Source organism: Populus nigra, chromosome 4 (genome assembly GCF_951802175.1).
Source record: "Populus nigra chromosome 4, ddPopNigr1.1, whole genome shotgun sequence".
NCBI lineage: Eukaryota > Viridiplantae > Streptophyta > Magnoliopsida > Malpighiales > Salicaceae > Populus > Populus nigra.
Window position 1 is genome coordinate 23561966 of NC_084855.1, and position 27000 is coordinate 23588965.

Sequence of the window (27000 nt, forward strand, 5' to 3'; positions counted from 1 at the left end):
TAATTCGGATAAAACTAGATAAAAACTTATTGATATTTTTCTATTAAAATAATATCTTTTTAATAATTTTTTTTTATATAAAATAGAATTAACCAAGTTAATCCTCTTGACTATGACACAAATTTTATCATGATTTAACTTCTAAATCGAGTTTTAAAACAATAGATATGATAAAAAAAATACGACGAGGTGAAAATATAAAACATTAAAGAAAATTGACCAGCCTTAACTTATTAAAAAACCTCGATTACTTATGATATAATCGATTCAGTTATAACTAGGTAAAAATCTCATTAATTTTGTGTTAATTTTTTTTGTCAAAATAATATTATTTTGAGTTAAAAAATAAACCAACTACACTAACATTGCCATAATTCAACTCCTAAATCAAGCTATCAAGTTTTTAAAACAATGGGTACGACACAAAATAACACAAGGGCCGAAAGCGTAAATTTCCATTACAGTCCCTTCTTCCCTTTCCACGTCTTTAATTAGCATTCAGCAGTAACATTTATTTATTTTCTCACAAAAAGTAAACTAAATAAACTTTAAGCAATAAATCTCAGTTCCTTTTATTTATTTATTTTCCGAGAATTTAAAATCCCACCTTCCCCGATAACAAAGAAGCGACTGCTTTTTGATAGGGTTTGCTTCTCTCTCTTCGGGCTCAAAATCACATTCTAAAGTTCTGCAATTCGCCAAATTAGGGTTAGGGTTTTAACTATGTATGCTGATCGCGTAGACGCTGCAGCGAAGACTTCAATAAAGGATCGCCTTAACGGCAATTCCATCGGCGACTCCGCTCGCCTCCGTCATATTACTGGCAAAAGGTTTTGTTTCCCTTTCTCTACTGTTTCACTTTACTTGAATTTTAATTTATGTTTGATTTTATTGATTTATCAAGGAGAATTTAGGGTTTGTGGAGGTTTTTTTTTGGGTTAAAAAAGTTAATATTTACAATGAGAATCTGTATTTTAGCATTAGAAGAAAAACAGTTGAGCTAAGCGTCTAGCTTCATCCACATTGTAAAATAAAAATGAGAATCGGCGCTTCGCTAGGGAATTATATTGGGAATTGCATTTCAAAGAGAGTTTTATTAGTTTATGGTCATACTTGTAGAGATTAAAAACCCGGGAGCTTGGTATTCGATTCTCACTCTGTGATATGATCGTCTTGTTTTAACTGTTGATTTTGACTACTTGTTTCTGTGTGAGAAGATCGAATGTTTGTGGACGAAGAACGCCTGTTCTTTTGATGCCTAAAATATGAATAAGCGTTGCATATTTTTTTGGGAAAAGTGTGGGAGTTTCTGGACTTGTAGATTCATTTTCCATGCTGTATGTGAGAGATTGAGATTGTTTATCAGAGTAGAGCAATTGGTTATATCAATTATAGGCTCTGTATGGGTGAACTGATTTTTCAGTCAAGCAAAAAGCTGCAATTGGTTTATCAATTATAGGCTCTGCAACAAAAGGACTTGTGAGAATCTGCTTTCTATATTTGGGTTCCATTCGGTATGACTTTTAGTAAATGATTCAAGTTGTTTTGTAACTTTTGACTCAAAGAAAAGTTATAAACATGTTTGGTTACAAATGATTTTGGACTTAAATCTAATAAATGTTGTAAAATTGAGTCAAAAGTTTGCTTTAGTGACAAGTTAAAGTTTTTAACTTTTAAGTTTCATGATTCTTATATTAGCTATTTAAAAGAAAAAATTGTTTTGAGTCATTTGTTGCCAAACATACTTCTATCTGAACTCTTTTTTATTATAAGTTATTTATGTAAAATGACTTTTGATTGATGACTCGAAGTTAATAGTTACTTTTCATTGGTCAAACCTAACAGACTCTTGGTTTTTTTTTCCTTCCAAATCAAGTCGTTGGTTACATGGGTTATGCCTTATGAGAGTACATGTCTTTTGCTACTACTAGACTCAATTTTTTTTTCTTTTTCTTTTTTTATCCATTGTAAATTGAATGAATCTCTTTCATAATGATGCTCTTATATAATTGTTGTCCCGGTTGTTTTCATATTGTTCTCGAGTGTCCTAATATCCAAAACAGTATCACTGAGTAAATATCACATTATTTGCAGGCAGAGGCAAGATGATAAATGGGAACATGATCTCTATGATGATGGTGGACCACGTGTTTCAAGTATGGATTGACTATGACAGAATTACTGGACCTAAAAATTGCTGCTATTGTTGGATGCAACTAAATCAACTATATTTTCTCATGACTTTTTCTTAATGACTTGTGAAGATCACAAAATTGATGCTCGAGATCTTCGGTTAAAGCTCCAAAGGAAAAGTTTCCAGCAAGCATCTCCCCGTTCAGGTGTGCGGGATCTGCGTGAAAAACTATCGGGGACGATGAATTCACAGCCAGCAAATGTTGATCCACCCAAACCAAAAATAGCTGTTGCTAAACCAGCCAGGAGAAGTGTTGCTGTTGAAGCTCCTGAACCAGAGATTAAAAAAACTGCCATTGTGGTTTCTAGAAAAGGATATCAGCAGAAGGCATGAATCTTATCTTATTCTCTCATCAAGTGTTTGCTCTGCTTCTGTTTTCTTGATGTTTTCCATTAATGCTGAAGCCTAAATTTTCTGATTTATTGATATTTAGAAATTATTGTTCAGGTTACCTTTTTAGCTTGGGTTTATGTCATTCAGTCATATGCATGTTTCGCTGTGCCTTGTTTCTCAGAACTTTCTCAATTTTGAATGAAGTTTTGGAGAGTTGCGAGCTTGTAATATTGTGTCTGAATAGTTATGAACCTGAGGTATTAAGCTCGCTGTCAATTTGAAAAAGACTATAAGAAGGAAAATGTTTGTGTTAGCCCTTGAGTTTATTAGTTTTATCAGTCAACTTATCACTTTAAAAACAAATGAAGGAACTCCGCTCTGTCTAGTTAGAGGTTTCGATTATGCTTAGGTGCCTTGATGCACTGTGGTGGAGGCAGTTTTTTTTTTTTTCCATTTTTTCCCTTTTTGTGATTTGTCAATTGACTGAAATCTTGATCAGTTGATGCTATGGTGAAAAATTATAGACTGCTGCGACAATTAATGATTTTAGCTAACAGGAACTGCTTGAAGCAATTGAATTTGTACTAAACTTCAGCATTAGTAAATGTTTAGGTATGCATTCCATGACAACTAGATACCAGGAAGTTCTTGTAGATATGTCATTATAGGATCACTTAGTTGTGTTATGCTTTCTGCGTTGTGTATTTATTTCCAAACAGTTAATTGCTTGGCAGTTAATCATGAGGCTTAGTGTTGTTTATTGATCCTTTAGGGTGATAAGGCAAAGCCTTCTATTAATTTTAAGTTGAAAGAAGAAAAAGGCGTTCACATAAGAAGAGCATTTTGGGATGGCTCTACTATACTGTTAGTGCCTAAAATTCCAAGTCGGGTTATAACATGTCAATTAGAGTTAAGAAACCTCTGTTTGCCTGTAAAATCATTACTGCAGACCTGTTTTGCTATTTCTAACTCTTTAATCTTTTTTGCAGACGGATTCATCTGTGGATGGCTTTTTGCAGTCATTGGGTCTTGAGAAATATCTCATTACTTTTCAAGCTGAGGAGGTACAATTTTTTGTTTTTATACTTAAAATATGTGCACATGTATATCATCTTCAGGAGTTTTCTCTTGATTATTAACATGCTCCAATATATACAGGTGGATATGACAGCTCTTGTACACATGAATGATGAAGACCTGAAGGCTTTAGGGATACCAATGGTAAACTCAAGCTTGATCTCTTGGCCAGGATATGCTTAAATCATGGCTGATTTTTTCTATTGAAAGTCTGTAGTTCTTGATCATTAGGATTCAGAGAGAGAGATCATCTCAGAGATCAGTAACTCAGGCAACTGTCTAATGTCCAGTTTCCGTCTTCTTTTTAAGACTTATCCTAACTTGCTGTCATCATTTTAAGCATTCTGTTTTCAACAAGTATAGTAGCTGGGTGCATAAAAAAAAACATTTAATCTGGATCAAAGTTGCTAAGTTAGGATGAAAGGGTTTTCTTTAAAATGATCTAAAATCCTTGGATCCTTTTGAGTGAAGAGATTTGCTGGGATGAGAGAATTTTGACCATATTCTGCCTTCTCAATCACCTGCTCTCTTCCTCACAAACACTATTCCCTTCAACCCTACGTGCACAAAAAAAAAAAAAAAAAACCCAAACAAACAAGAATAGTAATACTTGTGCCCGTTTTCAACTATTGGAAATGGTGTCTTTGTTTTTTTAAACAATTTGCATAATATGCTGTGCTATTAGACCAGGACTCTGCTGTGTTTTTATGAATGACTGTTATTATTATGTGATCTTCTTTCATCACTTCATTTGACAAATTGAAATCTCATTTTTTATCTCAACTTGAAGGCAATTGCTTCTGGGATGAGGCATTCACTTGTCATAACATTATGATTTTACTTTTCTCCCTTTTTTGCCCTTCACAGATTGCATGGATTTAATATTTCTTTGATATTTAACAGTCTGATGCCCGCCCCCCCCCCCCCCCCCCCCCCCACACACACACACACACACTTGCAAATTAATCGACTGTTCTGGTTATGCCTGTCTTGCATGATAAAAGCATGAATGCTAGAAACTGGAAGGCCTCACGTGCACCATGATACTTCACAATAATGTGATATGCCTTGTTTATACACTCTACTAGGCACCCACCTGCCTTCTTAGCTTTTCTCTCCCTCCCTACGACTTTCTGTATGCTGTTTACAATTCGAAATGCTCTGATGGTCTGCTTCCACTTTTTGATTCCTGATCAGATGTTGGTTCATTTTGGTGGTTTCAGGGCCCAAGGAAGAAAATACTCTTAGCGTTGGAATCAAGGGGCTGAGATTTAGGAGACGATGTATTATTGGTTTGTCCCCCCGGTTGGTACAGGCCTTCATGTAAACATCTTCCCTTTGTTTTCCCTAGTATTGCTACAGTGTCTTTTTCCGGTTAATTATTGTGAAACCAGTATGAGTGGCTAACTCTCGACAAAGGTAGAAGCTCTTTTCGTCTTGGCTCCTTTGGATTTTATGGATATTAGATAGTAGGTACAACCTTAAATTGGTGCAATCTTTGTGCTTCGTTTAGCTTTTTTGCTGTTCTGCATATCTTTTTGGGCTGTTTCTGTTTTCCAAGCTCTTAAAATTTAAACCTCTTCCCACTTGGGAGCATGGAAATTTATCAATTAATCAAAGATAATTGAACAAAAATATAATTTTATTGGGGAGTATGTTCCTCTCTTGATGACAATACATCAAAGAACTGTATGCAAATTCGTTCATTAATTAAAATATTATTTAAATTTAAATTTTAAATAGGAACCAAACAGAAATATTTAATCAATGTTCCTCAATTGATGAAATTAATTGAGATATTATTTAATTAAGATATTATTTAAATTTTAAATTCAAATTGAAACTAAACAAAAACATCATTCAAAAGTATTTAAAAAAAACTGATTTTTTTTTAAATTTTTAATTATTTGTTTTTTTTTTGTGTTTTTAAATGATGATATAAAAAATGATTTTTTTAATATATATATTTTTTAAAAAATTAAGAAGCAACCATCCTAGCTTGAGACTAAGTTCCTGACTTGGTGACAAAATATCAAAGAACCTTTTAAATTTATTTAGAGGTTTTCGATTTTACATTACACTTTTCCTTGCGAGAATCAATTGTGTGCAATTACATATGAACTGTGCTATGAATTACTAGTTGCTTAACATGAAAGCTGGCTTTCCATCAAGAGTTGTAAAGAGGAAGAATGAGTCTGCCTCCATTTAGTTGCCTCTAGTAGTAGTGTGTTTGTCTTGCGTTTTAAAGTGTTTTTTGAAATACATTTGAACTAAAAAAAAATGATTTAATTACCTAATTATAATAAACAAAAAAAATAAAAAATACTTGAGCTTCTTCACTAAATAAGCCTCAAATAAACACAGCAGCTCCAAGAAAATTCCCAGGAAACAATCGATTCCTTCATAATCACAGAAAATAGAAAATAGAAAGCCTCTAATAAGCCTTCACTGGGTCAAATGGATTCAATGATTGCTTGTATTGTGAACAGTTTTCTTCCTTGGGTGTTTGGTATTTTTTGGCATTTGTGATGGGGTTTAAAACCTTTGGAAGGAACTAGGACGTGGCCTGTAAGTATTAGCCAATGATTAGATACAAGCAGCAACCAAACTGGAAGATAAATACCCGAAGTGCAGCCCCTTGCTCACTAAATTGCCTCTGCGATGTCATCTGGAACCCTTCTCTCCGGCAGATGGGGCCTTGTTCATGAAAAATCACTTCCACGGCTAGGAACTAAGATGCCACCTTTTCTTTAGCCTTCCATAGCACGTACTTTGCCTTTTCTTGCTTGTATCTTCTCCATTCTCTTAATGCAGCAAGGAGGACATGCATTGAAACTGGCAAGAAGAATGGCTGTGCAAATAGTACCAAAACCACATGTAAGAATAAATCCGGGCGATTAAAAAACTTGACAGTGGTACTCTACAGAAATTTGTTAGTATAGGAAACTCAAATAGGATAAAGAACAAAAAAAATAGCTCTCAGAAACATACCGAGTACACTGCAAAACAGTGCTCAAATGAGTAGTAGCTGACAGACATGATTGATGGGTGGAAGAAGGCATCCTCTGCCAAAGATCTTGCTTGTCTTGAGGACACTGAGACAACAAGATTAAACTCATATTTAGGCTCCCCTTGATGATTCAGAGTTTTGACAGGAAATCCTCATCTGGAGGAACAAGAATGGAGCTGCAAAGTAGTGCATAGGAACATACCAGCTGAAGCATCGTAAAATCCAAGAGAGGCGTTAACTCGAGCTAATTTTGCTGCTTCAAGGGAAAATTTTACCTGTACAAAGAGATGAAATATCACGACAAATGACAACTCAAGCAGGACAAGATTCAAAGGATAATAAGCAATGACAATAGTAAATTCCAGGAAAAAAATCATTAGGTAAATTTGGAATACAAAGATTAACAAGCCTTGGGAATGAAATGGCCAAGAATAACATAGAATATATACTCTGTAATTTAGCATGAGAAAGAACAAAGTGATTACATGTTACAGTAACAGAGTTGGCCCCACGTTCCTGCTTATCTGGAAATTAAGATGCACTGTTTGTATCGGGAGGAACCTCCTAGGAATAGGAATTGATTTTGTTTTAAAAGAAATAAACTTTTCCATAAAAGAGACTTTGATTGAAAATTACAGAGACCATTTATGGCCAAAAAACAAAAAGAACAGATATTTAGATACCAAATAATTCTTTGATAAAATTAAATAATTTTAAAAAGACTTCGAAAAAGGAAATTATTTTATAAAATCCAAAAAAGGTCATAACAAGTCTTGGCTCAAAAATAGGAAATATTTACTATATCCTCATTTTATTAGGACTCAAAAATAAATGCTTAAAGAAATACTCAAGGAGATTTACAAGTCATGATATTGTCAGTAAGCAGCCCAATTGATACTCTTCTGAATTCTCATTTTTTACAGTAAAATACAAATTAAAATTTTCAAAACATAAATTACGGATTGATACCAAATGAAATTTTGAATATGTATTCTCTTTCAAAATCTAGAATGCATTTCGGAAAGCAAAACAAACAGGTTCCTTACCTCTAAACTCACAGAGCACACATAAATAAATCCACTAGCAATTAAGGATGCGGTGCTCATGGGAAAACAAATAACAGAAACAAGCATTCATCTGACAACTGACCTGCTTTCCTATCTCATCCATAATAATCATCCTAGGCAATGATTGAACCTGCACAAAATATTGTCATTAGCAGAGAATCTAGTCAAATCATGGTGGTGAGGTAATTAATTCTTGAACATACCAATTTTGAAAGAGATCCCAGAGTTGTGGCACTTGAGTGAATATTAAAACACGTATGTTGCCGTGACAAGACATCCAATTCCCTGCAGAATAATTATGATCAATGAGAAATATGCTCATGTTGAGCTACAACTTTGAGTTCTCCAAGACATTGAGAATTTTATAATTAATATAGACAAATTCTATAGATATAGAAGTCTTAAAAATTCAGTAAAAGAAAAACACGTGAGCAACAAAATGAGGTGTGAAGAATTCTAGAACAAAACTAATTAATTTCACAATGACTAACAGCCAGCTGGTGAAAATTGCTGTTTTCAGCTTCTACTGCAGTACTTATTGCTAGTTTTTTATATGCAGTAAATGAAAAGTACGGGTAATAGAGCATATTTATTAATCCCTATATTCTTGACCATTTTCTCACCATTCTGTGAAGCCTTTTTCACTGGCTAAAAGACTGTACGTGCCCATTGCACCCACATGAAGACTACCAGATTTTAGACCAAAAAGTTGCCGGAATTGCCCCACAAAAACTTCAAAAACTTTCTGAAGGTCCTGTTTCGGAAGATGCAAGCGTCAAAGTTGAGACACATAAATAAAAGCAATCTGCTATAATAGAACACGGGTTTCTAGTCACTTCAGCTAGAGAAACAAATACATATGATTTCGTACAATCCTCAATTACATAAATCACTTTGATTCCCCAGCCCAAAAAAAAGTAGCAGATTGTTCTGTAATACTGGAAATAAATAAGCAGCAAAGACATTATTTCTCTTCTTAACTTTATACACTAAGTTGAGATCGGATCAACTAGCAAACAAAGCAGGTTTGACAACAGTATCCCTTAGACTTTGTAAGCATAATAGGGCAGAAGTACTGACTGAATGTATACCAAGAGAAACTTGGATGATAGATGTAGACTAGATTGCCAGGAACCTAGAATAAGGTTTTATAAGAAACCAAATGGGTAGCAACCCAATCCGTGTGATTGTAAAATGAACAATAAAACAAATAAGCCACCAAAATGAAACAAGTTTCAAAGCCACTAGCTGGTATTTGAGTTATGCTTCAATGAACTTTGGATATCATTTTAAACTTCAATTTATCAAACTTGACAACACAGTGATAAAATTTAAATGAGAAGGCATGTTTCAGCCAAACAGGGCAGATACTGAACTTGGCATGACATATGAGATAGAATAAAAAAGGAGTCAAGATTGGGAACATTTCGGTTTCAAGTGGAACACCCAGGCCAATTTTCATGCCGATGAAAAAAAATTGCATATGCAGACTAGACGCTCTAGGATAATTTTATAGATAAAAATCTGACCTCAGGAGACATTATATGCCTAACAAGAAGCTCACTGTCTGAATCCCTTGAACAGCTTTGAGGATTCCACACCATGACGCCTCCCCACATCTGTGATATGACATTTAGAGACAAATTACAATGTATGGCAATAATTTTGTAAGAACCAATGGTTGATAAACAATTGATTATGACGCCAATAAATGTGTGATAACTAACTGGAGATATGAAGGCATTTGTTTTAGAAATCTCTCCATTTGGAAGCTGTAGAAGAAGGGGACATTCCTTTGCAGATGGCACATATCTGAAACAAAAAGGAAAGAGAATTGATATAGCGAGCTATGGATGAAACAAAATCCTTTTATCTCTTTAAACTAATGACTGGAGATTAAGCCTTTGTTACCAGAAACAAACACGAAAAAGTCATTTGAAAAAGGGAAGGAGATTGAGTAAAAGAATGTACACCACAAATTGCAAGATTTTCGATCGCCCACCAGCAGCAATAGAAGTATCCAAGTGCCACTCATTTGAGTTCACCTATTAAAAATATTTGAAAACATAAGAAACATTAGACAAAATAACAAGATCAAAAGTCCATCATCAGTAAGTAGAGTAAGAAAATGTATACAACCAAAGCAAATCATCTGAGGGCTAGGACCAAGGTGTTGTTTGGTTTAAGCAAAGTTAAATGGTCTAACTGTCTAGTTTCCCAAAAAAAAAAAAAAGGCTCAGGAACATGAAGAAACTTACAAAGAAAGGAAGATCCTTTGTACTAAAAATATAGCCGCCTAATTTTTCATCCCAAGAAGAAACTGAAAACTTTGGAGTATGGTACAAAACCTATCCATAAGAAAGATCACCAAGAAGAGGAAACACAGTAAGATTTCAACTGCAAACAAAATTACCATAAATACCAGGAATCCATAAATCATTAAGGCACAAGGATGATTCATTACTTGGCTCTCCACGCTTGTGTTTGCTATCGGTCCCAACGCATCAATCATAGGAGCCAACAGAGTTTCATCTATTTTCTGAAAATCCCTGCAATACAATGGACTAACTGAACACGCAATAACTTCGAGTAGACAACTAAATCCCTATTTACAATAGTTCCCAAGATAGCAAGCAAACACAAATTCCATGTATATGTACTATACCTACCCATAACGACACCTTTTTCACGAGTAATCACACAGATGCTAGTTTCAATCACTAATCACCACCGAGTTAGACAGAAAGCTATAAAGAACTACAAGAAAGCGAAGCTTCCTTACCAATCGTAAGTCCAATCACTGGGATCCGCATTGAGCAAGTTAAACGAAAGAACAATCCTCCCATCAGCACCAACAGGCATAAACTCCCCATGAATCAACCCTTCCTCTCTCCCGCCATTCACAAACACTCTGACAAAAATCTCCGCCAATCTCTCTGCCACTTCTTCAACTCCCCAATCCCTCCCTACAATCCAAGCGTGCCGGTACTTCCCAACAACCACTTTCACTCCCTCCACACCATCTCCATTCACCACCACCACCACACTATACACTTTCCCGCCAGAATCCAAACCAGCAGACTCCAAAGCTTCATCGACACTCTCATCGTCACCGAAATCCAAATCAACGGCTCGGATCGCGCCGCACTTGTAAAAGTTAGACGAAGAATGCGTGCAATCCCCGTCGTCTAGGGTTAGCGAGAGAGTGAAGTTATTGGTGCAGGCTCCGCATTGAGATGCTATTCCTTTGGAGGCTAATTTGGTAATCTTAGAGCGAATTGAGAGTTCAAGCTCGTCTAAATTTAGGTCAATTGAAGAAGATTTGGGATCGGAGGGGACAAGAATGGCTTGGAAATGGCAAGGAAAGAGAAATGGATTGGAGACGACGTCGTTTGAGAGGCTATCGATGTCGTGGAAAGGAAGCGGAGAGCGGTAGATCTCAACGGATTTGAATAAAAAAGGGAAACCTAAAAGGAAGGAGACAAGGACTGTGAAAGTGAGGAAGAGGCGCTTCAAACCCGGTTTTGTTCTGCGCATGGTTTTCGAGTCGAATTCCGGTTCAGATGGTGGAGGTGGCGGTGTTTCTGGTGGTGGTTGATTTGGAGATTCGGTGATTTCTTCTGCCATGTTATTGATCACTGATTAGTGCTTGATGCTCTTGCTCTTCTTTCTTTCTTGATCAACAAGCTGTGAAGCCGCTGCATCCATTAAACAACGGAGAATTAGACACTTTACTTTATCTCTAAGATTTTATAGCATAGTTATTACATCCGACCGTGCACTATGCTTGAAATGTGTTAATGTGCACAAGCTATTCAAGATTTTAGCTTTTGTTTTTTTGAAAAAAAAAATGATCTAAAAAAAAAAGATAGAACTAACACGAAAAAAATAATCTTTAGACCTGATTTTTTATTTAATTTAAATTTAAATTTAAATTATATAAAAACTGTTCTAGTATAATTTAGCTTCCTCCATTTAAAAGGAACTGTAATTATTATTAAAAAAATCAAAAGATAAATTTTTTTTAAAAAAAGAATGAGAAAAAAGAGGGAAGGGGCTGAATTGAAAAAATAAATAGAAGAGGAGCTTCTTGGTAACCTACTGTCTTACTGTAGAAAAACAAGGGGTCTCCTTGAGACTTGAGAGCGATGGTCATCGAAGACAAAGAGCTCTAAATTCAAAGAAATATGGGTATGGTAAGTAATCTATGTCTTGTTGCTAGTGTTTATTTGTCAACGACATCGTAATAACACTCACCATTCTCTCCTGCTCTCTACCATCGCTTCTATCGACTCCTAGCTACGCGCCTTTTACATGTTTGTTATAAGTTCCCAGAGAAGCCCAGATGCGTGAAGAATGAGAACTTACATAATCAAATCTCTTTTCAAACACCCGTTTACCTTCTCTATCACAATCCGATCGAAAACAACGTCAGCCCAGTACGTAGCATCGAGAGCTAGAGATGCTACATTTGAGAAGCTAATGGACAAGTATAAAAACTTTGTCAAGGTCATTGCCATTCAAGATTTGATTCTCTCAAACCCTAACAAAACCCCTCCATGCATTTCACTTGATTTCCTTTCAAAACTTTCCCAGAAGCTCCATCTTAACCGCGGCGCACCTTCGTTTCTCAGAAAGTACACTCACATTTTCCACATTTTCTATGACCCCGCGAAATCCCAGGCTTTTTGCAGACTAACTGATACTGCTCTTGAAATTTCTCGCAAAGAAGAAGAAGCTGTCAATGCCTCATTGCCTCTTGTTGTTGACCGATTGGTTCGGCTTTTGTTTATGTCAACGTCCAAATCACTGCCACTTCGTGCCGTTTTTAAAGTTTGGAGGGAGCTGGGCCTTCCTGATGACTTTGAGGATTCGGTGATAGTGAAAAACCCGAACCTTTTTAGACTTTGTGATGGAAATGAACCCCGTACACATGTTTTGAAGCTGGTTGGTGAATTTCCTGATAATCATTTTACGGCAGCGGTTGAAAATTGGAGGGTTACGGAGTGTTGTAGGGAGGACTGTAGTGTTGATAGAATGGACATACGGTATAGTTTTAAACATGTGTATCCGCCAGGAATGAGGTTGAGCAAGACTTTCAGGGCGAAAGTTAAAGAATGGCAGAGCTTGCCTTATTTAGGACCCTATGAGGACTTGATGGAGAAGAAGAAGAAGAAGACTAAGGCAGGACTTAAGGGATTGGAGAAACGGGCAGTTGCTATTGTGCATGAATTCTTGAGCTTGACAGTGGAGAAAATGGTGGAAGTGGAGAAGATCAGTCATTTCAGGAATTGTTTCGGGATTGATATGAACATAAGGGATTTGTTCTTGGATCATCCAGGCATGTTTTATTTGTCTACTAAGGGGAAGAGACATACTGTTTTCTTAAGAGAAGCGTATGAGAGGGGTCGTTTGATAGATCCTAATCGAGTTTATGATGTTAGGAGAAAGCTTCTTGATCTTGTTTTTCTGGGGCGCCATGATATGCTGACTAGTAAATCAAGGTCCGTGGAGATTGACAAGAGCGAGGAGTCTGGATCAGAAAATGAGAATGTTGACTGAATTAACAAATTTTCAGTTGTGTAAGCTTTTGTTTACACATAGCATGGTCCAGTCACATAGATTTGACGTTTTGTGGTGTATAATTGAAGATTTCCAAAGTGGGGGGAGATGATCATTTGAACAGTTTTTACTGGGTACTAGTTCCTCATCCCTCTTTCCCTTTCTGATTCTGTCTGGGTCTTTGTCGTTGGACTTGGTTGTTTATTGAATATGCAATTGTTTAGAAGATTGCAATTTGTATGTATGTGCATCAATATCAAACACATATTATCACTCCAACATGCCTGACTACTATTTTGTTTGCTATATCTTCACTTAATTCAATTCAGTTTTGTTAGATTTTGTTCCGAAGTTGGTAGAAGCAGCGATGTTCTTGGGCCATTTGAGAATAAGGTGTATCATGGCACCACATATAAGATAGCATGATTCACAGCAGATTGCACAGGTCATTTCAGTACTCTGCTCTGAAAGAATGAGCTTGTCTCAGATGTAAACAGAAATGAATGATACTTTGTTGTGGGCCACATGATTATTGATGAGTTAAGTATATATTAATTACATGGAGAAGAGCTTAAACTCCATTGGCACTTTTGAAAGTCATATTTTTAAGAAGGGATGTAAAACAAAAATCTTTGTTTAAAGTATTGATAGATAGTTTCTCATGCTCAAGGGGTGCATAAATCATGATAATGTAACTTGAAAGTGATGTACCTCCAGAATAATTTTCTTTTAGAATTGGCCCATTTCCCCTGACCCTGCTAGTTAAATTATTTTTGATTAATTTCTTGAAGAAGTTTTGATTAATGTTCTGGGTTGTTAAGAAAGCAAGACCACTCCGATGTCAATGTTCATTTCTTTTATAAATGAAAGGATCTTTTTCATCAAGAATCTTCTCTGATTACAGTTCTTTGCTGTTTTGATCCGCCACTCGTAAGTTGAATGCCTTATTTTTATGTTCTACCTCTTGCTTGTGTTTGTTTTCACTCTTTGCAGGCCTCTTTGTCTCCAATCACCCAATCCTAGTGTTAGAAAGGATTGTCGTGCATTATTGAATTATTTATAGCTTGCTTGCTTGCTTCTCCAACAGGCTGACAAATTGCGCAGCGAAATATCATTGAGCAGGCTCAAGCTAACCAGCTTCGAGCTATCCAACTTGTCATGAGTGATGCTCTCAAACCATTCTCCAGGAGGGCTAGGCTAACCTACTTCAAACCCACTTGTTAAAGATAAGTTTTTAAGATACTCATAAACTAAAGGTGGAACCAAAAGGCTTGAACAAGAGGACTGCGGAACTTGAAGAAGGGTCCCTGGCACTATAGGCCGGATAAGTGAAGACATGGCACCTGTCATGTTTTGGGATGGAGCTTCATGCTGTCAAGGTTGTGCCACTGTTCTTCAACAACTTCGCTCAGAGAGCGATGATTTAGAGGAGTTTACAGGTTGAGATTCGAGAGCAGTAAGCATTTATGCATGTGCAAAGACTGTGAAGGCTTAGCTTAGTTTCTGTACCCTGTTAAGTCCTGAAAGTCTGTTGATATAGAAGCTTCTGTTATATTGGGAAACATCCACTAATGCAGATGTTTCTAGTCAAGACATCTAAGATTTGTTGCAGAAGAATTGGGATGCCTTTGTTAAATGCTTGTGTCTCTTTTGTTTATTGTCTCGCTATATAAAAGATGAAGACAATGAATGGAAGTAGAGAGATGTTGATGTTTCTCTGTATTTAGTATAAAAATTAACTAAAATTATATTGATTGATTTATTAAAAGCACTTGAGTTTTTCTGTTTGACTTGGGATTAGTTATAATCATTTCAAGATAGTATTTTTTTTTCCAGCAAGAATATAAAAGGATTAAGTGAATAAAATAAAAAAATTATTCACACTGGTAAATAAATCATTTGTAAAACAATAATAATGATTAGTTACTATTTAATCTCTAAAATTAGTTATTTTTGATTGTCTGTTTATTATTTTAACAGTGATAATTTTTTAAAGTATTTTTTTGTTTAGAAATATATTAAAATAATATATTTTTTATTTTTTTAAATTTATTTTTAATATTAACTATCAAAATAATCTAAAAATATAAAAAAATTAATTTAAAATAAAAATTAACTTTTTAAAAAGATATTTTTGAAACAAAAAATGCTTTAAAAATCATTTTCAAAACAGAGAATCAAATTTATAAGTACTTAAGCTCCTTATCAATAATAATAACAGTCAAATTAGACTTCATGTGAACTCCATTTCCCTCCCTTTTCACTTCTCTTTTCCCAGCGGCTACTGCAGTCAGGTAGGTTTTTGAATTTTCATCAATATTAAATTATCAATGCTCCAAGACAAATGCGGACACTTTCATGGCCAAAACGCCTAAAACATCTGCTTTTAGCATGCAAAGATGAAGCTCCCGTAACCCAAATCCACGCACTCATCATCACGACCGGTCTCTTCTTCACCAATTCAAACTCCAATGGCCTCGTCATAGCTTCATATGCCCGCATTGGTGGCATCACGCCGGCCCGCCACCTATTTGACAAATTGCCTCAAAGAGGCGTAGACGTTTGGAATGCCATGATCGTTGCGTATTCCCGGAGATATCACTTGACTGAAGTCTTGAATCTTTACCATCAGATGGTAAATGAAGGAGTTAAACCCGATAGCTCCATTTTCACTGTAGCGATAAAGGCATCGTCAAGTTTAAAGGATTTGGAAGCTGGAGAGAGAATTTGGCGTCGAGCGGTGGATTTTGGATATGGGTGTGATGTGTTTGTCGGGTCATCTGTTTTGAATTTGTATGTAAAGTGTGGAAAAATAGATGAGGCTAAGTTGGTGTTTGATAAGATGGTGAAAAGAGATGTTGTTTGTTGGGCTACTATGATAACAGGACTTGTGCAGAACGGAAAGGTGTTAGAGGCAGTTGATATGTTTCGAAGGATGCGAAAGGAGGGGATCGAAGGAGATGGGGTTCTGATGTTGGGATTAGTTCAGGCTTGTGCTCATCTTGGAGAATTGAAGTTGGGTCTTTCAGTTCATGGGCATACGGTTAGGAGAGAGATGCTTATGGATGATGTTATTCTTCAAACCAGCCTTGTTGACATGTATGCCAAGATTGGGGATTTGGAGCTTGCTTCTCGTGTTTTTGAGCAGATGCCCCGGAAGAATGCTGTTTCTTGGGGTGCATTGATTTCTGGCTTTGCTCAAAATGGTTTTGCAGAGTATGCACTTGATTTGTTGGTTGAGATGCAGAGTTTTGAATTCAAACCGGATACGGCGGCTCTTGTTAGCGCACTTTTGGCATGCTCACAAGTAGGACATTTGAAACTAGGCAAGTCTATACACGGATATATTGTTAGGAGGCTTGGTTTTGAACTTGTTCTGGGCACCGCATTGATTGACATGTATGCAAAATGTGGATCACTTTCTTGTGCACATGCCATATTTGATCGGGTGGATTCTAGAGACGTTATATTGTGGAATACAATGATCGCCAGCTATGGTATCCATGGAGATGGAAAGGAAGTTCTCTCTCTATTCCTAAAGATGAAAGAAGCACACATCAGCCCTAATCATGCAACTTTTGCATCTCTTCTCTCGGCTCTTAGTCACTCTGGACAAGTAGATGTAGGTCAATACTGGTTTAATGCCATGGTTAATGAATGTAAGATCCCACCAAGCGAGAAGCATTATGCTTGCATGGTTGATCTTTTGTCCCGAGCAGGACGAGTGGAAGAGGCTTATCAGCTAATAGAATCTATGAACACGGAACCAGGTTTAGCTATTTGGGTTGCCCTCCTGTCAGGTTGCCATAATTATAGGAACCTCTTATTTGGAGAAGTGGCAGCAAAGAAAATCCTTGATTTAAACCCAGATGATCTGGGAATTTATGCCTTGGTTTCAAACTTCTTTTCCTTGGCTAGGATGTGGGATAGAGTATCTATTTTAAGGAAGATTATGAAAGAAACAGGAATGAAGAAAGTTCCTGGTTACAGTGCGGTGGAAGTGAATGGAAAGCATGAAGCTTTTCTGGTGGAAGATAAGAATCATCACCAGTATGAAGAAATCTTACAAATGTTGGATAGTTTGGATAATGAGATGAGAGTTATCAGACATGTCCCAGACAGTTCGCATGACGTTGAAGAAGTAGTGATTTGAAATTTATTGATTAATAGCTTTGGAGATCATGTTGTGGAAGGCATTCTTTGTCCTTCATATTAACAGCTTCTTGGTGCTATATTGGGCTAACAAAAACTTAGATGCCCAGTTCCTCCATAATTCTCATCAAGCAAAATGATTCCCCTAAAAGTGCCGGTACAAATCGCTACCTATGCATATGGTGCAACTAAGAAGATAACTTTCCATGGGGATGTCTTACTCAGCTTGCCAGGTTCTGAAGCTAAATCATTTTGGGAACTTGAGCTTTCACGCTGGCCAGAGAAAGGAAAGACCGGCAACTCAGAAGCATTTATTTGTTTGATTGGTTCACAAGGACCAGGTTTCCCATCCATAATCAGAGGCTTTGTGTGACGTCTCATGTGGAACCTCGTGGGTTTAAACACTTTCGTCTCCCAATGGAGCATGCAGTCCAGTTTTTGGCATTACCAGGGTTCAAAAGATTCGTAAACCCAAGCAGCGTGAAATTTAGGAGAGCTGTGAAAGTTTTTTGCACCGAGGTTAGCCATGTTTGTTAATTTGACATGGTATAAACACCAGAAAACCAAAAATAGCCAGCCACTTTGTCGTGTGCGGGTGTGTAGTGAGAAACATTGCAGCTCTCGAACATCAAATGCCTGACTGAAATTTTCAGTGTTGATCAAGTCCAACAGAATAAAAGGAACAGGATCTGTTATCCGCTTTACCTATTTAAACCATGGGGTTTGCCGATATCTGGTAAAGCTACTCCATATGTATTTCAATATTTGGCTTTTGCTGAGACTGTTACGTAAATAAAGCACCCACAAAAGAAAGGAAAGGAAAGGAACATGTGAGAGGAAGAAGTGAACAACTAGTTCCAAACACCCCTTTGTTTCAAAACAAGAACACCGTCAGCAATCTTAAAACACTTTCCCACATCAATTGGAGAAAACAAGATGGAAAGAACTGCAGCTATCAAAATATTTTGACACTGGGCAATCCAACACATTCCCTATCTTTAAAGAGAAGCCAGGTCCTCTTTTTACTCAATTAAGATGCATCAACAAGTGACTGTTTCCATGAAATGAAGCAGATGTTTTCTGCAACATCTCCAGTGAAAAAAAGATATTGATTATCAAAACTTGATTGGCATCTTTTAAAATTTCTTCAAATCCTATGTCCTGTAGCTTGAGCCTGAAGATTTTGGTTGTCTTCTAACAATCGATCATATTCCAGCAATAGGTCAGCACACTGTTTCTGAAGGGAAACAACATGTGCTTCGGCGGTTACAATCTGCTTGTCCTTATTCTCAGATTCCAGCTTCAGCTTCTTCAAATTCTCTGATAGAGTAGAAATTTGTTCCAGTAGAAGCTTTATTTCCATGGAAGCTTTGTCTTCCTTCTCTTTAAGCAGCATTTTCTCTTTCTGAAGCCTTTCAACTTCCTCTTTAGAAGATCCCATGCTTCTCCTCAGCCCAATAAGTTTCGAAAGATAATGGTGCATCCGATCAATTAAGAACCCAAGAAACAGGGTAAAGCCTGCACAATCAAGTTCAAACCATGAAATACACAGTAGTGAACTCGAAGAAAGAAGCCATGGAATAACTTAGCTACTGCCACTAAAACTATAGAAAGAGCACAGCTCAGACATTCAAATACTGGAAATGTTGTTAGGCAGAGGTTCAACAACTTCTTGATATCCAAACTATTATGTTGGCAATCACATGACATTTACATAAACACATGATCAATTTAAAACTTCCACCAATATCATGTTCATTTCTATTTACTAAATGTTTGATTTTTGATTTACTCTAAGCTTTCACATGATTAGATCTGGATTTGACCATGCTCTACTCTCTTTTTTCAATCAAATTATAAAAGCTATATATCTGATGGCGCACGGCGGTTGATCCATAACAAATTCACTTCTCCAAAGAATCAGAGAGACAAGTAGCTAATCTGGGACACACTTTATTGAAGGGCCAAAAGAGACTAAGTGGCATGTGTGATCAATATGAACTCCATGGGGCTCATTGACTCTTCGAAGAAACAGTATAGATTTTCCGACACAAAGTAGTTGCACATGATTTACTTTCCAATATTTCTCCTTTACTCTTTGCCTATCCAAAGAAAATCCTCATCTTGTCATGGTGAACATGGAATAGCAGATTGCTTATACAATATGAGATGGTTATCTCAGACATCTATGCTGATTATCATTTTGTATAGCAGATTGCTTATACATTATGAGACATCCTCCATCTAGTTTCACATTCAACAATGGCAGAAAATCATTTCCTCAGGTATATAAGCTCATTATCTTCACCATTTCACATGTTCCATTTGAAATGCAAGAGTAACCATGATACATTAGCACGAGTAACCATGATACATTAGCACATCATGCTCAATCCATCAAAGGAAACACTGAAATGCATAACAGGCCATGGTGTTCAGTCTAAATCATATAGATTTCTTACCTACAAGTGTCCAGAAAAGTTCACAGTTAATCACTTTCTAATTCGTCCAAATGTAATATCAAGCACATTCAACATCGGATTAAATTTGACAAAAACAATACTTAGGTGCAAGGATCAACACACAATCTCTGTTTAGCTTTCTTTTGCTATAATCATAATCTATCCATAGTATAAAAGAGATGGAATTCGAGAAGAGGAAATTATCCCAAGTTATTTGCAATTTGAATTATTGATTGATTTTATTAATTATTTGCTATAATTGTGACATTTTATCATTCTTTAAGTAAATAGTTTTTTACTTATGTCATAATTGTTAATTAGGCGTATGGATTTATTTCTAGGACTCTTACAGGGTCTTTCGTGTCCCTATATAAGCACACTTGAATGTTGTACAAAGGAGTCCAATTTATGAATTAAACTGAGAATTTTCTATTGTAATTTTGAGAGGTGGAACTCCTCTTTTTTCTATGTTCTTGTGGATTCAAGTACTATTATATTTTATCTTTTCTTCAAACCCCTTTCCCTTATAAGTCCATCTCGTCCTAGATCAGGAGACCACAAATATAGGAAGACAAACAATCTCTAACACTTGCACGCATGCGCACCAAAACAGACTCGACTTTTGAAGGCAAAAAGATGTTACTTCAGCAGCTATTGTTAACGGCACCTTTACTGTGAAACGGTAGTGACACTCCAAAAAAGTTTAACCACACTCCCACTATTCTATACTTCGATGCAAAAATTAAAAACAAAGGTGGAACAATGGGAGTGTGGTTCAACATTTTTTGGATTACCACTATCACCGCCCCTTTAGCTGCCGTAGAATGCACACTTTTCTAGCAAAAGATCCATTTGGCATTGTCATCCCATGGGACAGCAGTGCAAATTCTAAAATTTTGAGGAACTTCCCCAAAACTCATCCCTTTTGGAGTGCTATCCTGCAAGCACCAACATCAAACAAATAGCAATTAAGACAAACTACGCACTCATGGAACATAGATGATCCCTATAAAACCACTCAGACTCTCACTCTGGAAATCGCACTCAACTTTTTATGGCAGAGCACACTTCTTGAGGTAGGTCATTTGCCGAACCACATATTTAATCAAATCTAGGATCTGCACTTCTATAAGTAAACATAAAAGCACATTTGGAGCTGGAGGGGGGAGCCATAACTACCAACAGTTGCTTCACAATCCAAAAGCAAACTTTTGGGAAAAAGGAATGATGCTTGTATGGTTATTTCCATCTCCTTGAAAGTGCACATCTACCTTATTCAGCAAACAGAAGTGCACAATTTCACTGATGGTTTCCCCTTCTTTTATTTTATTCAACAATTAATAAGAATATTTTCGACAAAGAGAAACAAGAAAAAAAAAGGTTAATGCTTAACAGTTATAATGGCTAAAGCTGGTCAAACATCACCAGAACCCTTCAACATCAACCCGACAAAGTTCACATATTTCCTTTCCAGCTCATTTAATCATAGATGCACGATAACAGCATTCTAAGTTGCATTAACTTAAAAGAAACAGTAAGGCAATGCTATTACCTCAACTAATATCATCCCTGAACAAGAAAAGTCAGAAAATGAAATAGCATATTCATTGAGTGAGTTTAGTGCTAATGAAAGAAGAATCAAGACCGATACTTGTTGATCATTTTGTAAATTGCAACTTACAAAATCGATGGTGCATATAGTGTCCATAAATTTCTCATAGGTACAAAAAGTGGTAAATGAAAGAAATGATATTTCAAGTTGCACTGACTTAAAAGAAACAGCAAGGCGATGCTATTACTTCAACCAATATCATCACTAAACAATGAAAGTCAGAAAATGAAGTAGCATATTTATTGAGTGGGTGTACTGCTAGTGAAAGCAAAATCAAGACTCGATACTTATTGGTCATTTTGTAAATTGCAACCTTACAAAACCAGCGGTGCATATACTGTCTCCGTAAAGTTCTCATTGGTACAAAATGTGGTCTATGATTCTCATCTCAATTTGCTGCTGCACTGTGAACAGCGATTCGCACGCTCAATAATATCTTACCATGCGAGGCTGGCCATGCAGATAATTTCTCATTGTACTCTTACTAAATGCATGGTTTCCCACAAAAGTGTACGCTATCAAATTATGCATCCTTAATTCAAACTCCCCATCTCTTCTCATTAATGTACCTCCAATGGTCTGAGTTTCCACCTTTTAGATTCATAAACAATAATGTCTCAGGGGTTTTATCTACTCGAGAGCTAACACTTCCATTTGTAATCTAAAACTTAAATGTCAATGAGGTTCATATGCTCTACATATTTCAAATGATTATAGCCTTTTCTTATGGGCTTGTGCAATACAGTTAAGTGATTAGATGATGCAGAGACTTAACATTAATTGAGTTCATAATTGCAAAACACAAGTTTTCCATCCAAAACAACATTACCAAACACAACATAAGAAGCTAAATGCAAGAAACACAAAGAAGCAAGCAAACACAGGAGCCCAAAGAAAAGAATAGGACGATACCCATGAGTGATGCCTCAAGCAAGTGGGTTCTCCATAGGACCTGATCCATAGGTGACATTGTACCAAGCTTTGCGCCCTTATTTTGGATCTTGACAATGTTCATGAGGCTAAAAAACAGAATCACAGACATGGTACCAGCAATAGTTTTCACTGTAGCCGGACGCTTTCCCATCTTCACCTGATCCAAACTCTTTATCACCAACTCTCTCAGTGGCCCAATCTTTACCAACAGCAAAAAAGCCACAGCCCCCTCAACAAACAGAACTAAGAACAACAACTGAATCATCTCTGCTGCTACACAAGACAACACCTATCCACAAAACTAGATTCTATCTTTAGGAAAGGGAGAATTTTTAAGCCTACAGATCATAGATTAAAGCAGAAATTACAAAAAAAAATAAAAGCTTTTTTTTTCTTTTTAATAGAAACCCATTTGTCCTTTGCATGTGATGTGAGCTAGAACAAGTGGATTATCTGTGCTTAATAGCACCGGAAATTTTCCAAAAGAGAGGAAAGTTTGGAGGAAGAGTTACAAAAATCTATTTTAGTTCATGTAACTAAGCATCAATCTTAAACAGCAAAAAAAGAAACCAGTTTTATATCTATACAAAGGTTTTTAAGGCTACAGATCTGTGCAATTAGCTCTAGTAAGGAAAAGGTGGAAGCTTTTTCTAAGAAGCTCCTCTAGTTTTTTCCTTAGATTTTTCCTAGTGGTGTCGTTGGGGACTACTACGGGGTGATTATGCAAAAGGGTTTGCTTTTGCCAGGCCAACAGAGATCAGGGAGAAAAAAGTGGGAAGGAAATGGCAAAATGGGTATCGGTCAAAAGTGAAAAAACCCAAGAGGGCTGGAGAAAAAAGTTATCAGGAGGTGCAAAAGCACGGCATTAGGCTTGGAAGCAGAGGTTACCATGTGTGTAAGCAACAAGAATACAGTGCTTGTTAAGGGAGTGCTTAGACTAAGATGACTGTTGTCCTGCTGTTAGGTTTCTTTTACTTTTTGTCTTTGCCCTCTGATTGGAACACAGAAGAGCTGTTGTGGTGTCCTCTCTTTTATAGAAAGTGGACGGTTTTGTTGAAAGAGAGACTTGCTGCTGGACCTTTCAGACAGAACTTGTTGACAACCTGCACAGTACAACGCTACACCCCTCACTGTAACAATGAAGCCATGTACTGCTCGTAATCTGTCTACATGTGACATGCCATCACAAGTAGACCTGTTCAGGACATGAGGGCGGGCCGGGTTGGTTTCGGCCGAGCTCAGCCCAAGTTTGCTCTCTCTTATTTGGGCTTGGTCCCACCTGACCTGGCCTTTTGGGCTTTGTCTAGGACTTGAACTTTCTAGCTTGACTCACTTTACATTTTTGTACAGTTGGTACTAAGCATTAAATGCTTGCGTGTGTGTTTTTTTTTTCTATAATTTGACTTATATAACAATGTTTTTGCATAGGCGTGCTGAGTGGATGATTATCATGAGATTATATTTTTTACTCATTTATGAAATACTACTATTAAGGGTTATTATCTCAAATAAATGCATCTAAAATGGTGCCACGATGTTTTTTCATTTCTATCCTTAGCTCTTTACAAGTTAGTGGCTCATAATTATATAAACATTCATGAGCTATCATGTAATCGGTATAAAATTACTTAACTCATATTCTTTTTTTTTTTTTGTCAACCTTGATCATTTCTTTCCTTATATTTTCTATGAAAACATATACATACAACACACCTCTAAGGTTTTTTTCTCTATCACAACACTAATTTAAACAATAAGGGATTTTTTAAATCCAATAAAAGGCTTGTTTTGTAAGTGTTTATGACCACTCAATATAATGTTTCATCTTCGAGTTCTCAACCTGGTTATAAATAGTGGAAAGGTCTAAATCTAATGGGGTTTGCTCCAAATCTTGTTAGTGATATTGTTTATGAAAGACTTTGAAAGAAATATGGTTCAATTCTTTTTTTTCTATGTTTTTTTATTTTTTTTCATAGTAAACAATCTAGAAACACTATGACACGAAAAAATGACAAACCTCCTTATCACATATGCATTGATAGCTTCTCTAGATCTTCAACAACTAGCACAACAATTGAGAATGTTCATACAACTCTATTGACTATATAAGAGCAATTAAGAGCCCTACCTCTTTCTAAGCAGGTGACTTCATCGTTAACCCCATCACTTACACCCCTATTGCATATACACAACTTTTATTTCAAAAAGAAAGGAAAAAAAAGGTCAAAACAACATACAATAAAATAGGAAAAAGCATTGTTACTTCTCAAACTCATATGAAAGCCACTCTTGACATCATAAGGAGTGTTCTTCTCCAAATAGATACTTGAAATTAAAAAAAGTTAAAATATAAACTAGCATGCAGTTGTAGTCATAAAGGCAATTATTGTCGTTATCATCACTCCTCATCATAGATATCCTCTGGTATTCCAAACAAAAAAGGGCATGAAAGAAAGTTATATATGAGGTCATATAGACCCTTGAAATGGAAGTGTTTAACTTTCAACTATGAAGCGAGTGTTGGACAATAATTTACTGAGAAATTTCATCGTTATAAAAATGAGCCTAAATAATTATAATAGACTTATAGACCTGAAAAAACAAATAAACAAATATGCATTAACAAAAAACTAAAAAAGATGCTGCTTTTATTATGCATCACCTCACAAAATATTATTCATTGCATTGGTATTTTTTTTATTGCCTTTGTTTTTCTTTACAAAAACAATTCTAAAAGAGGTGGTGTTTTTATTGTACACCACCTCACAAAACATTATTCATTGCAAGAATTTTTTTTGCTTTAATTTTTTTTATTTTATCCTTTAATATTTGATTTATTAGATACCGAGCTTCATGATTTGTTGCAATTTGCTTTTTATGACCTGTGTTACAGGTTTAATGGGTTAGCCTAGTTAACTTTTTTTTATTGGATTTTTTTTCGATTTCATCATTTAATATTAGATTGATTAAAAATTGGGCTTCATGATTTGATTTAATTTACTTTTTATTAGGTTATCTCGGTCTCGTGATCCAGATCATGAATTTAGCAAGTTAATTTAAGTTAACTCGGGCTATTTTATTGTGTCTTTTTTTTATTTTTTTTCAATTTTATTCTTCAACTATGGGTTGATTAAGAATTCTTGTAACACCTCAAGTTTTCTTAATCAATAGTAAACATAATTCATGATATATCATGATAACAATATCAATTATACACGCATATTATAACTTTTTTATTTTCTAATAAGTAGAGTGATACCTCATCTTTAGTAACATTCAACTAATTAAATTCTTGATTTATCAAGGAAAAGGTTTTTCATTTTTTAACGAAATTTCAGCTAAGTTTTCCTATAAAAAAGCTCTCTTAAAAAATTTATATCTTATTACAAACGAAATATTCTCAACTTAACATACATCAATCATCATCAATAACAATCATCTATAACCTCAATCAACCATTTAATCCCTCCTCAAAACTTCACTTCATAGTAATCATATAAATATAAAAAGCATGATTCAAACATGAATATTCTAGTAATATTACTTAAACATAAAACTAAATATATTATTTCTGATTACAACCATTTAAAATAACCTATTTATAAAACCATGAATATTCACACAACTAACTATTTACTTACAATAATCAGGAGTACATCCTAAAAACATATATAAGATTAATTACATAAAGCGTTTGCAAAAATTACAAAACATCTCATAATACAAAATTTATACATACTAAAACTAATAATTAATGTTGTGGTGGATGATAAGAAGAACCTGAAATACACATTTAAAATAATATTAATTGCAACATTAACTATATTTATATTTAAAGTGTCTGTCGTAAAAAAAATGCATATATAAACTATTTTATTTCCCTGAATCAATTTCCTCAACATAATATGTGTCCCCCTTCATACAGCTGACCAAACTAATTTTGCATAATGGTAGCTCCTGTTTTTATGGCCGGCTCACTTTTTATCTGAATATATTAGCTCCCGCTTTTGCGGCTAGCTAATTAATATATATTTTAAGAAATATCAACCCCCGCTCTCGCGGTTAACTGGACAATTTAGTAACAATGGCCCTTGTCCTTACGACCAGCCAAATCGTTAAGTTTCAGAGAATAACAACTCTCGCTCCTACGATCAATTCATAGTTTAGTCCCAACTGAATTTAAAAATTCTCAATCTTTCTTACATTATATTTATTAATCATCATTCATACAGTCGTCATACTAAAACCAACTATATGTTTACCATTCTTAATTTAAGTATAACTATAAACAATTCCAGATTTAATCAATACAATTGCATATTAGTAAAAATCAATAATTAGGGTATCTAATAATTACCTGAACCACCAAACAAGCATGCTCCCTCTGTAATAGGTCATGCCTCCTATGTACCTTTTATTCACATGAAACTTCCTTATCATCATCCTATATCAATTTATTATATATAATCTCTTTGCATACTAGTTAATACATTTTCATCCATAATTTCAATCTTATATATTGTTTCTCCCCATTGTTTCCTTCTAGCACGCTCCTTCTATAATTTCTCATGTTATATCTAAATTAAATAATTTTCTAC

General features: G+C 35.6%; 5 protein-coding genes across 8 annotated transcripts; 3 read left to right on the forward strand and 2 right to left on the reverse strand.

Annotated features, from left to right (window-relative positions):
• Positions 1 to 526: 526 nt before the first annotated feature.
• LOC133690745 (uncharacterized) lies at positions 527 to 5116 on the forward strand. The gene is made up of 6 exons (XM_062111011.1): positions 527 to 830; positions 2095 to 2156; positions 2265 to 2521; positions 3517 to 3591; positions 3686 to 3748; positions 4828 to 5116. The coding sequence occupies exons 1-6, from the start codon at positions 724 to 726 to the stop codon at positions 4870 to 4872; spliced, it is 609 nt and encodes a 202-aa protein (XP_061966995.1). The 5' UTR covers positions 527 to 723; the 3' UTR covers positions 4873 to 5116.
• An 804-nt stretch (positions 5117 to 5920) lies between these two features.
• LOC133691992 (uncharacterized) lies at positions 5921 to 11546 on the reverse strand. Its single transcript, XM_062112633.1, has 12 exons — positions 10464 to 11546; positions 10146 to 10230; positions 9940 to 10029; positions 9653 to 9726; positions 9409 to 9493; positions 9211 to 9300; positions 8305 to 8435; positions 7885 to 7966; positions 7764 to 7811; positions 6817 to 6889; positions 6596 to 6699; positions 5921 to 6455 (listed from the first exon to the last, which is right to left on the reverse strand). Exons 1-12 carry the CDS (start codon positions 11306 to 11308, stop codon positions 6336 to 6338), a joined length of 1827 nt encoding a protein of 608 aa, XP_061968617.1. The 5' UTR covers positions 11309 to 11546; the 3' UTR covers positions 5921 to 6335.
• LOC133691993 (protein ROOT PRIMORDIUM DEFECTIVE 1) lies at positions 11419 to 15033 on the forward strand. Of its 4 annotated transcripts, none has more exons than XM_062112634.1 (2): positions 11419 to 11877; positions 11981 to 13580. In XM_062112634.1, exon 2 carries the CDS (start codon positions 12038 to 12040, stop codon positions 13241 to 13243), a length of 1206 nt encoding a protein of 401 aa, XP_061968618.1. In that variant the 5' UTR covers positions 11419 to 11877; positions 11981 to 12037; the 3' UTR covers positions 13244 to 13580. The 4 variants fall into 4 exon arrangements, 1 of the variants encoding a protein (XP_061968618.1); XR_009841776.1 differs by adding an exon at positions 14331 to 15033 and having other exon boundaries at positions 11420 to 13688; XR_009841777.1 differs by adding an exon at positions 14237 to 15033 and having other exon boundaries at positions 11420 to 13377.
• A 427-nt stretch (positions 15034 to 15460) lies between these two features.
• LOC133692507 (putative pentatricopeptide repeat-containing protein At3g25060, mitochondrial) lies at positions 15461 to 18218 on the forward strand. The gene has a single exon (XM_062113512.1). It carries the CDS (start codon positions 15588 to 15590, stop codon positions 17394 to 17396), a length of 1809 nt encoding a protein of 602 aa, XP_061969496.1. The 5' UTR covers positions 15461 to 15587; the 3' UTR covers positions 17397 to 18218.
• Positions 18219 to 18247: 29 nt separating this feature from the next.
• On the reverse strand, positions 18248 to 23532 carry LOC133692508 (uncharacterized). The gene is made up of 2 exons (XM_062113513.1): positions 22382 to 23532; positions 18248 to 18913 (listed from the first exon to the last, which is right to left on the reverse strand). Exons 1-2 carry the CDS (start codon positions 22665 to 22667, stop codon positions 18543 to 18545), a joined length of 657 nt encoding a protein of 218 aa, XP_061969497.1. The 5' UTR covers positions 22668 to 23532; the 3' UTR covers positions 18248 to 18542.
• Positions 23533 to 27000: the final 3468 nt, after the last annotated feature.